The sequence below is a fragment of the Salminus brasiliensis genome, chromosome 1 (genome assembly GCF_030463535.1).
Source record: "Salminus brasiliensis chromosome 1, fSalBra1.hap2, whole genome shotgun sequence".
Taxonomy (NCBI): domain Eukaryota; kingdom Metazoa; phylum Chordata; class Actinopteri; order Characiformes; family Bryconidae; genus Salminus; species Salminus brasiliensis.
The window spans coordinates 57,023,249-57,038,106 of NC_132878.1; the positions used below are offsets into that span (position 1 = coordinate 57,023,249).

The following is a 14,858-nucleotide window of genomic DNA, read 5'->3' on the forward strand; positions in this document are numbered from 1 at the left end:
TCATATAGAGATACAAACAGAATGTTAGAATTAATTGTGTTAGGGCCAAAAGGCCTATATGTGCACCAACTATAGTGTTTCATACTTTTTGTCACTTAATTTTGTCTAGGAAAAACTGATCCAGGCTAAGGAGGCCCTGAAAGATTACTTATGGGCTGTTCAAGAAGCTATTGGTTTCCTGCAGCAAGTTGAGTTCAGACTCCTCATTCCTTCAGCCAGCTTCAAAGACTATATGGAAGAACTGCGCCATACTCAACAAACCCTTGCCAGTTTATCTGATGGATTCCAGGCTCACATGGATGAAATCCGTGCCAGATTGCCCATACAATCCTGCTTCTCCAGCTCTCTCACTGAGAAGCTCCAAATCCAAGTTATCAGCCACCTTCTTGTGCATGATGCTATTTTGGAAGCCCATATTCAGCTCAAACTGAAGACACTTCAGAGGTAGTTAGGACCTTTCATGTTTTTATTCAAATAAATATAATTATAAAATTAAAGCATGTTCTCTCAGCAATCATTTATAAAGGCTTAAAAGCCCAAAAGCATTATGAGAAAACCTCTGTGAACTGAACCGGAGTGGTTTGTTGGTTTGAATGTAATGTTTTTGATCGGGACCACATTTTCAGGTGCTTAAAGGAGCAGTCCAGTCGCAGTAAACAACATGATGAAATGAACCAACTTCTCAGAAACTTTGATCGTACACTCTCCGAAAGCTTCAATCATAAGCCAGCAATTTTAGGAGAGTGCAAAGACCAGCTCCGGGATATTAAGGTGTGCTTTATTTTATTTTTTTTAATGACAGTGATAGTGAAAGTGAACATTGTCTAGGGCATGGATTCATTTTACACAATTTGACATGTTTAAGACGTTGTACACTATCGTTCAGAAGTTTTGAGTCTGTTTTTAACAAATCAAAATGTTTTGTTGATTCTAATAGAGGATTCTAGTATTACTTAGAAAGCTGTAGAACATGAGTAATACATTTATTAATGTATATATGCATTTATATGCTGATACAAAGAAACTTTAAATAAACGTTAAATATTGTAAATACAAAATGTATAAAAAAACAAAACAATTAAAATGGCAAGTGATTCCCTTTTGATGAGTGACTGAAATTATCATACTCTACATATATACTGTAGGCACTTCAGGAGGAGTTGAAGAGCATGAGTAGAAGACTGGAGGAGATGAGAGAGAGCTGCCTGGCCCCAGGCTGTAATGCAGCTGTTGATCAGACACTGGGGAATCTCTGGAGGCACTGGGCCATGCTGCAACGCAGACTGGAAGCCCTGAAATCCAGAGTGACGCATACAAAAACAGAATGGAAGGAAATTTGGCTAAGGGTAAAAACAATTAAATTCATGTAACATTATAACCAAACATTGTACTCAGCATTCAGTTTAAAGAACAGAGTATTTTGATTTTCTTTTGTCTTGTCTGCTAGATCAACAAATCCAGAGAAGTTCTTGAGCGTGTTCAGGGTGTCCTTACAGATTTTTCCAAAGTGAAGAGATCTCTTGGAAACCTTAAATGGATTCTGGCCCAAACTGAGCAACTTCAGGATGCACTGGACCAAGAGCACCTCATCCTGGTCTCTTTGCAGCGCTGTGGAACAAACCTGCAGGAGCTTAACAAACCCACTGAGATGAGTCAGGAGTTGCAGTCACTGCAAAGCCGCTGTCGAAGGTATGACAATGTGCAACTATGCATGCTTTGTAAACAACAGTTTAGTCCTGAAATACTTGAGTGTTTCATTCATCAGTTTTTTCCAGTTTAAACCCATCATATGCATTTATTGAGTATTATTAAAGGTCTTCTTTGGTGTGTAAAGAGTATCTGAGTTCCTTAATGGTGGCAAAAAATTGCAAGTTATGCTTTTATTAGTTGGGTTATATCACTGTAACGGCTCATAGTGGTCATATAGCATAGTTCAGCCTAGCCTAGCAAAGCAAAGAACTTTAACAAGAAGAAATACAAACATATTTTGTAATTGTACTAGTTTTATACCAATTTTACTGGACAGTGTTACTGTCCTTTGCGGGCCATGGCTTCTGGGCTGGGTGTCTAATTTCTGTAGAGTAAATAGAAGTTAAGTCAAGTTTTATAACTCGTTTTACAACTACATTTGACGTATGAGTATTATCGTTTGAATAAGAAAACAACAGTGTTTGAAGTTTCACACCCTTTCACTTATATACTCATAATACTATGTTTATTTTTTTAATGTATGCAATATCTGTGGTTTGGGGCTTTAGTACTTCGGCATTTAAAAGATTGGGGGATTTTACTTGTATTTTATTGAATATATCTGATTAGTCCAAATCATGATGTGTGTTTGTACTCACAGCCTTAGAGAACAAAGCAGCATAGTGAGACGTGAAGTGCTGTCTGAGATCCAGGAGTGGGGTCGTTTGCAGGAAGAGCTGAAGGCAGTACAGCAGAGTGTTCTCTCACTGCTGTGTGTCTTGCAGAACCAGTCAGATCCCTCACATTTACAGGTGTGTGCTCACATTATGACTATAAAAAGTGTATTATGTAATTCTCAGAACCTGTTTAAGGTAATATTGCAGATCTGCTTAATGCTGAGACATAGTATTTAGACAATTGTTTAGAAGAAATACAATTTTACTATATCAAATATCATTAAATACAAATACATTTTTGGACCACTCATATCCACAAAAAAACCTTTGCAAGTGGTGTAACAATTCCAAATACTTTTGGACAATGTCTGTTGATCCATTCATCATGAAATGTTCACACAGTAACAGTAACAAAAAAATATATATGTGGAAAGGATGTTTTGACAGGTGCAAGCCATGAAGCATGCCTCACCTGTCTGCCCCTCTCTTAATATAGGAAATAAAAGTTGAGCTGGGCTCTCAGTATGCCAGACTGCAGGACATTATGAACAGAGTGAAAAAAAGCAGCAAAGAGCCACCTCAAGAGATCCAGACTTTACATGACGAAGTCACTCTGTGCTTACAGAATGTCAAGGAGAAGGTATATAAGAGTTGTGATTTATTATGTATGTGAAAAGTTTTATTGCACCATCTAGTATGGTTACTGACTTCTGTGCATTTCAGGTGAGGCAGGCGATGGAGAGTACTAACCCTCTCCACAGAATGAGTGAGCAGCTGGGCGAAGTGACTGTGGGCTTAAACTGTGTGCAGGCCCTTCTGCAGAAGAAGAGTTCCACTGTGCAAGAAGCTGAGAACACGCTGAAGGTGTTTTCACATGTTTCACATGTTTATTTCATAATTATACTCAGAGGGTAAAAAAGACATCCAATCTGGACACTATCCTCTTGTATGTGTGCTTACATGTTTGTGTTTCTACACACATACAGCGCGTATGGGATGAGTTAGACCAGTGGCACTCTCGGATAGCAGAACTGGAGTCTGAGGTTCAGGAGCTGGCTGAGGATCAGCCTGAGAGAGCTCACATGCTCATGGATGAACTTACCAAACCTTTACAGTTCTACCAGGATGTAGCCAAACAGGCAGAGCAGAGGACTGCCTTTATTAGCAGAGTAAGTCCTGCATGTTCTCGTACTCCACAAAGTCAGAATTCAGCAAGTACCATCATTTTAGAGGAGGCTTAAAGTGAAGTAAAGTGAAATGAAAGCAAAGGGCAAATTTGAACATTTACCCCAAATGTTCAAATGTATTTATGTGTTATGTGATCTCTATTAATGCATTTAGATCCCTCCATGTCTACAAGAGTATGAGGATATTCTTCACAGCTCTACCCAGTGGTTGGCTGAGGCTCAGACATGGCTGGATACCCCTCACACCTACACCACTGCCAAGTGCCTTCACAGTCATGCCAACTCCTTACAGGTCTGGCCACTAGTGCACATATCCTTTTGAATAGCTTACCTTTTCTTGGCTCTTGGACAGCACATCTGTCGAATTACAAATGGTGGCTGATCCTTTGCCTTAGCTATATAGTTATCTGACAGACTGTTTGGTGTGTAGGTGGTGCTGGATGAATCCGAGGGGATACGGGGAGCTCTAGAGGCTTTTGGGCCTGCACTGGAGGAGATCTCAGCAGTGTGTGACACCAGTTCTCAAGAGCAGAACCTTATGCAGGTCCAAACCCGTGTTGTCCATATGCAGCGGCATGCTCTGGAGCCACTCACCCAACTCCAGCATGCAGCAGCGGTAAGCACTACAGTCCCTTGCTATGTCCAATACCTTTGGAACAAACCACCACTCTCTGCATGCCTTTTATATGTATTCTATCTGTCTCTTTAGGAAATGGATGCCATTGAAGCAGAAGTAAAGACAATGGAGAAAAATTTAACAAAAATCAGAACCATCTTATCTACTGTGGACACAGAGGATATTCCCTTAGAGGAACATCTCCACAACAGACAGGCAAGTCCATTCCATATCACATGTATGGTTACGAAATTGTGGCCATTTGTTTGGTTTGATAAACAGAGGTAACTATTTTATATACGAGATCTTATTCTTTTTCAGAAGCACTGCTAATTACAAATTTTTGTCACATTTTGCAGGTAATCCTAGACAACCTTCAGGTCATGAACAGGACTATAGATGAGATTGAGAGATGCAGGGCTGGCCTGGGACTGCCTGCAGGAGCAGAACACTCGTTATCAGCCTTCCAAAAAGCCCAGCAGCTTCAGCAACCCATCCTTGATCTACAACAACTCACTGAAGACCAGACTGCTGAACTCAAGGTCTGTACCATTGCATACTTACACCCTGCATGTCGGTCATGGCAGTGAAGATATGTTATTGTTCTTTTTTAAAACATTGTTTAAACAAAAATCCAAATGACATATTTTGTCATTAAGTAGTAAACATGTCCCCTGTAGCTAATCAAACATGAAACGTGTGTGAATAAAAGAAGGGAAGCATCCCATAGTTTGAGAGCACATTTAGTGAAGGGGATCTGTGGGACCCATGGCTACCGTGACTAAATAAGAATATTGATATTGGAATTACAGCTGATGGGCATTTACATTTTTTTCTGCTCACTTAAGTATAAAGCACAGAGGATATTATCAATTACTTGCTCACGGGAGTTTAATTTTTAAACCAGGAAGCAACACCACTTTGATACCAATAACTGTCGACACACTCAAACACACCACTGTACCAATAAAAGTCCTTGAGCAAGACTCCTAACACTACATTTAAAAAATTAGTGTCTCTGGAGACTCTATCATGTAAAATAGTTACAAAAAATAATGAAATATTTAACTGTTTCAAAATGATGAAAAATTAATAATGTATGCATCTTTAAAGCAAGTCACACATTTCATAAATGTGTTGTAGTGTAAGCTTTCATGTGAAATGTTAAGTATTGCTGTTAGTATCAACCAAGTTTATTATCAGCCAGTGATGATACCTAATAACATCAATTACTAGTTATCACTTTTTTAACTTGTAATCCATGTGTCCTCACTGTTGAATAACCATGTGCATTTGTTCCTTTTTTCTTCAATCTGAGCAGTATTATGTAAAGCTTACTTATCTCTTCTTGCAGGCTGCTATTGGTCATTCTATTGATGTTATCTCTCCCTCTGAGCAAGCAACGGCATCCAGCCTAGCTCTTCAGTACCCTGGAAATCTGATGGTGAGTTTAACATCCAGTTTTATTCAAGTGCACGACTGAGGACATTTCAAATACACTCAGCTGTGCGTTGCATAGCTGAATACTTATTGAGAGTTTTTCTTATCACAAAATCTGAAATAACTTGGCCTCATATTCCATCTGAACATTGTCTGCAAATGATGAGGTGTTCTAGCACGGTGATGAAATTAGATCAATGTAATTTCAGACTGTCCTCATGATCCTCCATTTCATCCAAAGTTTTTCACTACATTCTTAAAAAGATGGGTTCTTCATAACTTCTTCCTGCAGGCTATGGTTATATACTTTCATGTGACAAAGTTGGGAAACCTTTGTCTTTTTTAATATATTTAAACATATTGACTTTTGATCTTCAATTGAATAATATTGGGATATGGAGGTAATATAACTAAACCAATAAAACTGAAGAAATGTCATTTAATAGAAAATACAATTAATAAAGTGCAATTTCTAAAGATTACCTGTAGATCCAGTGATGACATTCTAGGATTCTTTACGCACTTTCGGTCCACTCTTGGGGTGAACTTGCTAGGACAGCCTGATCTGGCCATGTTGGCAGTTGTATTTGTAAATTCTTTAGCGGACAGTGGAACGACTGATTTCTGTTTGTTCTAATTGTTCTAATTGCAGTTGATGTGGTGCACCTGATTTTTAATTTTAGGCATTTTAGGTAGTAACAAGTTATTTAGTTATTTTATTTAGTTATCTCTATCAAATCACACAGGTTTTTGGGGTGTCCTAGCCTTTTCGCATGACTGTATAGAACATTTGAATGCAACATGGTTCTTCTCTCTGATGAAGACTGCTGTTGATGATTATTTTAAACCTTATTGCTACAATTCAAACAATATTTTTGATGCTACTTAAAACCCTTTCCGTAGTTTGAAAGTACAAGTTTTTGAATGAATTTGTTTAATGCTTTAACCTTGGCCTCACAAATTCCCGGAACCATGAAGCAGATTCCAGTGGAAAGACCTTATAATGACGAAGATGATGATTATGAGGATGGAAGCAGTCACTCGTCTTCCTCTGAGACTCTAACATGCAGTGTTCCAGAGGTACAAAAGAAATGTCTCTTAATCTTGAGAAAGGTGGCTCTAGTTTCACTGGCCTAAACAGATTTGGTGGACAACCTTGGTCTGGAAATCCTTTTGCTTTTCACACTGATTTCTTTCCAAACTACAAAAATGCACTCTGACTCTTGGTTATTGATATTTGCTTATTCCAGGTCACATTCCACTTTGGTTTTATGTGCCTAATATTTTTCCTTCCTTCCTTTCACAGCTGTATGTACATAGCTCATCTTCGTAACTCTTTCCTCCTTTCTTTCCTCCTTAACTAACAAACAAAAATGCAGATTAAAATACAGTAAAAATTACAAGATTATTGAAAACCTTACAATAATGATAAAAAACACATTTGTTTGAAAGCATGCTATCATTTTCAAATGGCATTAAAACATGTGTTTTCTTGTGATATCAGCTGTTTAAAAAACATTAAACTGATCACTTCAAGTACATTTTACATTTAAATTAGAACGTGTTCAAGCTATAATTTAGCAAAGAAAAACGAATTAACCTGATTTATCACTTACCGTATGTGCAGATGTTTGGTATATGACTGTAGGTTTACAATGGGAGATCCTAGGCTTATGTAGCTAACAGACACTGGGCTTAGATTGTCAGTGTATTTGGAGCAAATTAATTTGTGACGGGTGACTTAGTCTAGAAACACCACACATGTCTTGACTGATTAACTGTATTTGGGGAAAGTAATAAATCATATTTGTTAGATTTTTCATGTTCACTATTTCTGTATACATATTTCCTTTTTCTTACCTTTTTAGGTCACATCAGCCACTTTCAACCGCTATTTGCCATTCTAAACATAAGCTGCTTGGTCCTGTCAGATACAGCTGCCCTCTTCTCCTTGATGAATTCTGTCTTCCTCAGATCTGCTTTTTAACACTGTTCTCATCCTAACCTATCTAAACCACCAGGACCCAGATGAGATTGTACTGGATGATGAGCATTCTGAAATGGAGGCAACTGCTGTGGTTAAGCTCTCTTTCACTAAGGTAGGTTTTGTCTTCTTGCCATATGAACTTAGAAAATCTGTGAATTAAGTAGTTGATTAGTTGATTATTTAGCTAAGCATCACTAATATGGCTTACCTGTAACAGGAATCTTCTCCTGAGGACGAAAAGAGTTCTGTACCATTAAAAACGGAGACCAAACCTGGAAATGCTGTTTCACCTTCACAGCTCACAAAATGCCTTCCAGATAACACAGTTGCTAAAGACACTGCTTCTGTGCCTACCATCAGTTCCCAAAGTTTTGAGAAACTCATACCAGTGAGGCTTGCCCCACCATCTGAAACAAGTTATAAGGAAACCGAGGAAGATATCAGACAGGCAGAAACCACGAAGGAGCCTGAAAAACTGACCGTGAACAATTTGGTTAAATCAGAAGAGACAGAGACAAAGACGTGTGTGTCAAGGTCTAGTCAGAAAGATAAGGACAAGGAGGCCAATAACATGGAAACTTTGTCAGATATTCCAAAGAAGTTAACTGACCAACTGGAAGGGTCCACCTCTAACTCCACGGAGAAAGAAGCTGTTGCATGCACAGCAATTAGTAAGGTCCCACAGACAGCAAGCAAAGCCAGTGAGCCAGAGGAGACCTCAGTTCCCACACTGGTTCTGTCTCACTCAGGCACAGACACTGGTCCTCAGGATGATACAGCTCTGGTAAACTATTGCTTTGTTGCACCATGTTATATCCTTAGTATCCATGTTATATCATACTGATGCAACAGTATGATATAAGATATTATGTTTTTATGCCTTTTTTGCAAATTGTATGTCTAAAACATTTAAACTGTAGTGCATATTTCTAAATTTCTAAAAACATGCATATTTGTAAACCCACATTCATCGTGAAATAATATTAATACATGATATGATGAACTATGAACTTTACTAGAGCACACAGTTAATTCTTTTTCTCTTGCAGCAGGTGCAGGGTGAACTGAGAGAGCAGAGAGATCTAATCGAGGCCATTGCTCGCCATGGCAGCATCTCTGATTTGGAGCTAGAAGAACAGACACAAACAAATGCTAGGTATGACACATTCACAATTTTTATATTAGACATTATTTGCAACATTTTCAGTGAAAATAAATACTTGTAATATAAATATTTATATACATTATTTTAGTATTAGTTCCTGTTTTACTTTGATGAAATCATGCACAGCTAGCAGTTTGTGCACATATAATATTTCTGGTCATCTTTAACGCCCTCAAACACTGTATCCAGTCAATGTGTGGTATGTTGTAATAGAGAAACTGGATTTTGCCTAGTGTACATTGATAGGGGTACCCTGGTATCAGGGTTGAAGCACCACTAACAGCAGTTCTTCTTTTTATATAGGTCCAGTGCTAAGGGTATCTGTGTTTCTGGACAGTTGGTGGAAATGGCTACAGTGAGGGACAACTGGACCCAGCTTCTGCTCAGACTTCAGACTTTGTTGGACTCAGACACTGCACAGGACAGAATTGCATCAGAGGTCTTTGTCAAATCTGTATAAAACATATTGACATCTTGTGTCTGCTGATGCATCTATAAAGTATGCTTATAAATTATAACATTATAAAGTCATAATTTAATAGATTTTGTTCTTTTACCTTTACAACAGGTGACAGGACCTTCCATCATGCAGGAAATCCTTGGATATACTGAGCGACTTCGACATATCCGTCAAAAAGCATGCGTGAGTACATCAGTACATCAGAGCTTAGAAAGGTTTAATGTCTACTTAAATATGTAGATTTGTAAATGACATATGACTGTAAAGGTCACCCCTAAAAAGCTTCAGAATGTGTTTTTAAAGTATCTTGGATGTATGTTAGATTGTGCTTTACATTTTGGATCACTGTCTTGTTGTTAAAGCCAGCATCTTTCAGATTGTGTCACATTGAATGGGCTCATCTGGATGTTGTTTGTCTACTTCAGACATTCACTTTTATGCTTTAGGTTGCTTTCAATTCCTAGTGTCAATTCTTGACCTGCATGACCAGTCCTATCAACTGAATGAAGATTTGTTAGGACTGCAACAGTAGGCACGAAACAGTAGGTAAGAAAGGCTGTTTTTGTCTCTTAATAACATGAGATTCTGCTGGCTATTTCCTTTAGGCTGCTGCAGCAGACGAAAGGGAAACTGTTCAGTCCGAGCTGTGTGATACCCTGACTGGTCTGAGTCACTCACTCTCCACTATCACTCACATGCTACACACTCCATCAGAGGACAGCAGGGAAGCCTACCAGCTCCATCTGCTAAACCTGCAGGTAACAACACTCATATGATACTGAGTTCTAAAGTACCACCTAAAAACGTATGCATTGTCCTCAGAGCATCAATACAACTGTAGTTTGACTCCAGTTCTCCTTCCGTCAGAGTATTTCTGCACAAATGACCACAGTAAGCAGTGAGATAAGTGGGATGGACTCAGAGATCACTGAGGCATTTGGTCTGGAGGCATCAGATGTGTCTTCCTGCCTGCAGTGCCTTAACAGCTATATATCATCCGCTCAGAGAGCCCTGTCATCCCAAGATGAGCTGCTGAGCAGACAGCTGGGTCATACATTCCAGCTTCAGGTTAATTCTATTATTATATAATGTCATAATAATACTAAAAAGATTTTTTGAGATTAATATAAACATAAATAAAATGGATAACATAGAATTCATTACTGTGTTACCATATTAGTAGTGTAAATTTCTGTTCTGAAGTTATATTTCTTGTTGCACAGACTGGGGAACAGTTGCTTGAAAGCCCAGTGTCTGTGTTGAAGACCAAAGAAACTCAGCAGGATGAAACAAGAAGCCATATTCAGGATCGGTCCAGCAAACAGGTAAATTATCATCCTGTAACAAATGAGATGTGAAGGCCGGATGCAAGTGTGGGTGCAAGTGAACTTTTGTTGAGGTCATATTGGCAGTGTCAGTGTGATGACTGATCCAAAAAGCAGAGAAAGAGAAAACCAAACAACTAGAAAGCCTCTAAAACTAATAAACAGGAGACCCAGCACTTTCCTCTGAGCGTGTTGACTGCCTGGCAATGCTGCATCGGCAGCAGTTTGAAAAGAGGTGGTGGCTGGTTTTGAATGTATCAGAAGAGACATGTGTTAGGTCCTAATCATAATTTAATTATATGTATCATCCCTTTTGTGTGGTCATAATTTTGAATTTTGTGATTGTTTCAGTATGATTGTTTAAGAAAAGGAAATATTTTCTCTTTTCTTTCTCTCCTCCCAGACAGGACAGGGCAATGTATGGAGTTCCATGCGAGAGCAGCAGGGGTCAGTAAGAGAAAATGCAGCTCTACAGCGCTGCTGTCATTCACTTCTACAGGTCTTGAGGGCTCTATTGGACCTGGGCTCTGAACGAGTGCGAAACTGCCAAAACCCTAAGTCTCACAGTTGCAGTGAACTCCAGAACCTTTTCAGAGGACACAAGGTACACAGCCACAGGTTAAACCCCTGACAACCCAAGACTTTTATTAATGTCTTGCTGAATGTTCAAACACTTTATTACCTATTTATCATTGTGATTCTTGCGATCTTGCGATTTAATGAATTGGCCAGAAAATCCACACTGTGTGTGGCTGAAGGCCCACAGTCAATCGTCAGGTCAGTCCATCATTGATTTTATTTTGTTGTTTAATTAATGTGCTGACAGAAATACTTCCAGGAGTTAAAGAGCTACTATGTGATGATCCTGCATCTGTCTGAAAAGCTACCGGAGGGGGCACTGCAGGGTCAAGGAGATGTTGGCCGTCTGGTGACTGAATTACTCTTGAAGGCTCATGAGCAAGGAGCTCACATGCAACAAAACATTCAGGTACGAACGTGTGTCTTGCACAGAACCCTAACCACTGAGTCACTAAACACCTAAACACTAAATTCCAGTGGTTTCCAACATATGAGCAAAAATATTGTAGAAAACAAACATAAAATGTACAGGAAAATTGATGGAAAAATTGTTGCAAATATGTATATTATATTATAATTCATTATCATTCTGTGCCTCCATCCCAAAGCAGCATTGTGTAGCACACTTACTTTTTGCACATTTTGTACACTGCACTTTATACTCTCTTATAACCATATCCTCATTCTCATCTAGAACTTTGCACATAAAGCTGCCTACTTCCACTCTTAAATCGTATGTGTATATATTTGTAGGACGGTTTGAGGAAAGGGTCGGGGGGATTGTACTAAGGTGTCTTAGTCATCAGAAGCTCACGTGCCAGGTGAAGCCGCTTGCCTGATTAGCCTGCTGGCCCCGCTGTGAATTCTTCCAAGCTGCGGGTGCCGCCAATCCACATCCCTACAATATTGTCTATTTGTTTTTATTTTATTTTTTATTTTTTATCTTTCCATTTGATCCAACCTATCATATTTTAATGTGACAGTAATTTCACCTGCTATTTGTATCGTGTATGACTGTGTAGGTTGCAAAAAACTTCACAGTCTTAAATGAGAGTAGGTGCGGGACCTTGAGGTGGTGAGCCTTAAGATGAAAAAGGTGGATGGTTATTAATACAGTATTAAACCTCCTTTTAACTAGTTTAAAAACCATCAACTAGCACTTTATATGAACACCACTGATGTAAAATAATGACAGTGTTTAGCAGTCATTGACTTGTGTGTACTCTTTCTTCCCATATCCTACTGTGTGCGGGCTGCAGGAGTGGTCTCAATATGAGGAGATGAAGAAGAGTTTGTGCAAGAAGCTGGAAGAGCTACATGCAGCCATGCCCAGTGAAAGTCTGGACATGGAAAATGAACCTCAGCTTGAGGAACGACTGCAAGCCTACCAAGTGAGATCTACTTCCTAAAGTTATTTAACTTCCTAAAGTTAAAAGATGAAGCATATGATGTTGTTCTGGATAAGATCCAGAATGTGAAGATTCTGTCCTCAGCTCTTATTCTTAGTACACACCGCCTGATTACCCAGTTCCTGCTTTCCCACTATGAGTTTGATGATCACCATGCTCTCATTGCAGTTTTATCAGGTGCCATTCATCTGTCTCATTAGACTCAGTGATTCAGAGGATATGAGGAGGTCCATCCTGTTCAGACAAGTTATTTGGCAAGCCCTTTGATGAACTAGCACAAGCAGCTTTGGTACATGAGGCATGAAGGAGAAGGGGGAGGAGGACTTTCTTCTTTGTGAAGAATTCATTGGCTTTGGGCTGTATGGTACCCTTTACAGCACACTCTATTCCGAATCAAATTACTTGGAAAGATGGTTGCCATGTCTGCAGAACTTCATGTTCTACTGCCCGTTGCTCTTGTATTATTTCTTCTCCCACAATTACGGAAGCTCATTTCTCAGTCCGATTGACTCATGCAGAACGGTGAACAGTGCCTATTGGATGGCAGTAATAGATTTATCCGGAGCTCATTCCCATTCCATAATCCTCAAGAGGTAGAAGTGAGGGGGCTGATGTTGCCATAGCACTGAAAGGGATGGCGTGGATGCAGAGAGGGAGAGCGAGACTGGGAGCTAGTACTACAAGCAGATGATGAAAGGGCCTTCTTTCTATTTTTCATTCTTTCTTGCATTCTTGATTTTTTTATGAATGTTGTTTTTTTGTTCTTTCTTGCTTTCTTAATTTAATGCACTTTGTTTGTCTAACCTGCTTTCTTTTTTTTCTGCTGTCCATATTTTTCTCTGGTTCACAGTGGTTGCGAGGGCTCCTGGAGGACAGCAAGCCTCAGTTAGGGCTGCTGCAGGACTTGGGCAGGACACTGCAGTCCCAGACCAGTTGCTGGGAGAGAGTTGCACATGCTGGTCCCGGGTCAGGACTGCAGGCAAACTGGCTGGCTTTCAGCAGACGACTGGAGTATGAAATCCAATGCACAAATGAGAAGAGAGTCAACTATGATAGGTGTGGCACACACACACACATGCACACACACACACACACACACACTAAAAAGAGTAAAACAAGCTGCAGGCTCCATCTGTATATTGCAGGTTCTCAATATACCTCAATGCTGGAGACTCGGTGTGCAGCATGTTTTAGTGTTTTCCTTACTTTAACACAAGGGTTTCCAATACCAGCCCTGGGGTGCCCTGGAGAAGTCTAACACTGTTCCTTACTCGAAGCACAACCACTAATCCTAATAATAAATCGATTGAACCGAGTTGAATTAGGTGTGTTTATAAAGGAAGATCCCTGTGAGGGACCCCAGCTTTTCAGGACTAAAAACTGCTTGATGATTTGAAAGCAAAAAAAACCAAACAACATTAGCATTACGTAAATGAGTTCATGGACTTATTCACAGTGATGTTATGTGGTTTTCTGTTTTTGTGTCTGTATTTGTGCTTGCTCTGTAGGTTTCAAAGCATCTCTGCTGACCTGGAGGCATGGATGGGTACTGCTCGATCACAAGTGCAGATGTGGGACAACCTGTGTGACTCGAAACTCCTTCTGCCAAAGCTCATGGTAATCTTCAGCTAATATTCAATATGTAAATTGTGAACTGGTCCGCTCCATGACACAGAAAACAAGTAATTATCACTGTGCCAACATGCCTGAATTGTTACACACTAGCCTACAATGTTGTTGTTATTGGGCAGACTTGCTTTGTGGTTTCTGACACTGACTTGCTGTTATCCATATAAACGGATACAATGGTGCTTTATTAATCAAAGAGTTGTAGCAGACGTTTTCAAGCTTTTATTTTTTCTGTTGTGTTTAGACAACTGATAGGAAGCATAGAATTTGCACAGTGCTTGTTGAAGAGGTAAAAACGTCAAGTACATGTTAGCTATATGAAACTTTTAGCTCCAGTGCGAAGCTAAAGAAACCAATTTTTACTGAACTACTCTTTGAACAGACAGCTAAAACATTTTTTAACTGGGCTTGAAATGGTGTGTTGTAGGACTTCTCTAAGGAGCTGGACATCAGGTCTGTGCAGAAGGCTGATGCAGTAAAAGCTGGTACGCGGGTCCTGACACTGTCAGACACTGAGGCTCCTGAACTGCGCAAACATTTAACACAGCTTGAGCAAAACTGGACAGAACTCATTAACACCCTTCCCTCTGTTCAGCACAAATTGGAACAGGTAAGTTGGAGTTTTTATGCTTTACATTGAACTCCTATGACCACCTGTGCTGTTATTGTGTTCTGCTAAGTGCACACAGTTGCCT

The 14,858-nt window shown here is 39.5% G+C and overlaps 1 protein-coding gene across 7 annotated transcripts in view; it reads left to right on the plus strand.

Annotated features, from left to right (window-relative positions):
- Nucleotides 1-14,858, plus strand: part of syne2a (spectrin repeat containing, nuclear envelope 2a) — an 85,560-nt gene that overhangs the window by 41,177 nt on the left and 29,525 nt on the right. For 6 of the 7 annotated variants that reach the window (XM_072682753.1, XM_072682775.1, XM_072682762.1 and 3 more), the window contains 28 exons: nucleotides 110-444; nucleotides 627-771; nucleotides 1,146-1,346; nucleotides 1,448-1,689; nucleotides 2,351-2,501; nucleotides 2,863-3,006; nucleotides 3,090-3,230; nucleotides 3,353-3,535; nucleotides 3,708-3,845; nucleotides 3,984-4,169; nucleotides 4,263-4,385; nucleotides 4,529-4,711; nucleotides 5,524-5,613; nucleotides 6,588-6,689; nucleotides 7,631-7,708; nucleotides 7,814-8,380; nucleotides 8,646-8,752; nucleotides 9,065-9,200; nucleotides 9,330-9,404; nucleotides 9,827-9,979; nucleotides 10,089-10,289; nucleotides 10,445-10,546; nucleotides 10,950-11,150; nucleotides 11,373-11,534; nucleotides 12,385-12,516; nucleotides 13,385-13,590; nucleotides 14,043-14,151; nucleotides 14,591-14,773. In XM_072682753.1, coding sequence (XP_072538854.1) covers nucleotides 110-444; nucleotides 627-771; nucleotides 1,146-1,346; nucleotides 1,448-1,689; nucleotides 2,351-2,501; nucleotides 2,863-3,006; nucleotides 3,090-3,230; nucleotides 3,353-3,535; nucleotides 3,708-3,845; nucleotides 3,984-4,169; nucleotides 4,263-4,385; nucleotides 4,529-4,711; nucleotides 5,524-5,613; nucleotides 6,588-6,689; nucleotides 7,631-7,708; nucleotides 7,814-8,380; nucleotides 8,646-8,752; nucleotides 9,065-9,200; nucleotides 9,330-9,404; nucleotides 9,827-9,979; nucleotides 10,089-10,289; nucleotides 10,445-10,546; nucleotides 10,950-11,150; nucleotides 11,373-11,534; nucleotides 12,385-12,516; nucleotides 13,385-13,590; nucleotides 14,043-14,151; nucleotides 14,591-14,773 — 4,776 coding nt within the window. The remainder of the gene's footprint in view (nucleotides 1-109; nucleotides 445-626; nucleotides 772-1,145; nucleotides 1,347-1,447; nucleotides 1,690-2,350; nucleotides 2,502-2,862; nucleotides 3,007-3,089; nucleotides 3,231-3,352; nucleotides 3,536-3,707; nucleotides 3,846-3,983; nucleotides 4,170-4,262; nucleotides 4,386-4,528; nucleotides 4,712-5,523; nucleotides 5,614-6,587; nucleotides 6,690-7,630; nucleotides 7,709-7,813; nucleotides 8,381-8,645; nucleotides 8,753-9,064; nucleotides 9,201-9,329; nucleotides 9,405-9,826; nucleotides 9,980-10,088; nucleotides 10,290-10,444; nucleotides 10,547-10,949; nucleotides 11,151-11,372; nucleotides 11,535-12,384; nucleotides 12,517-13,384; nucleotides 13,591-14,042; nucleotides 14,152-14,590; nucleotides 14,774-14,858) is intronic. The other variant, XM_072682755.1, reaches the window with a different exon arrangement.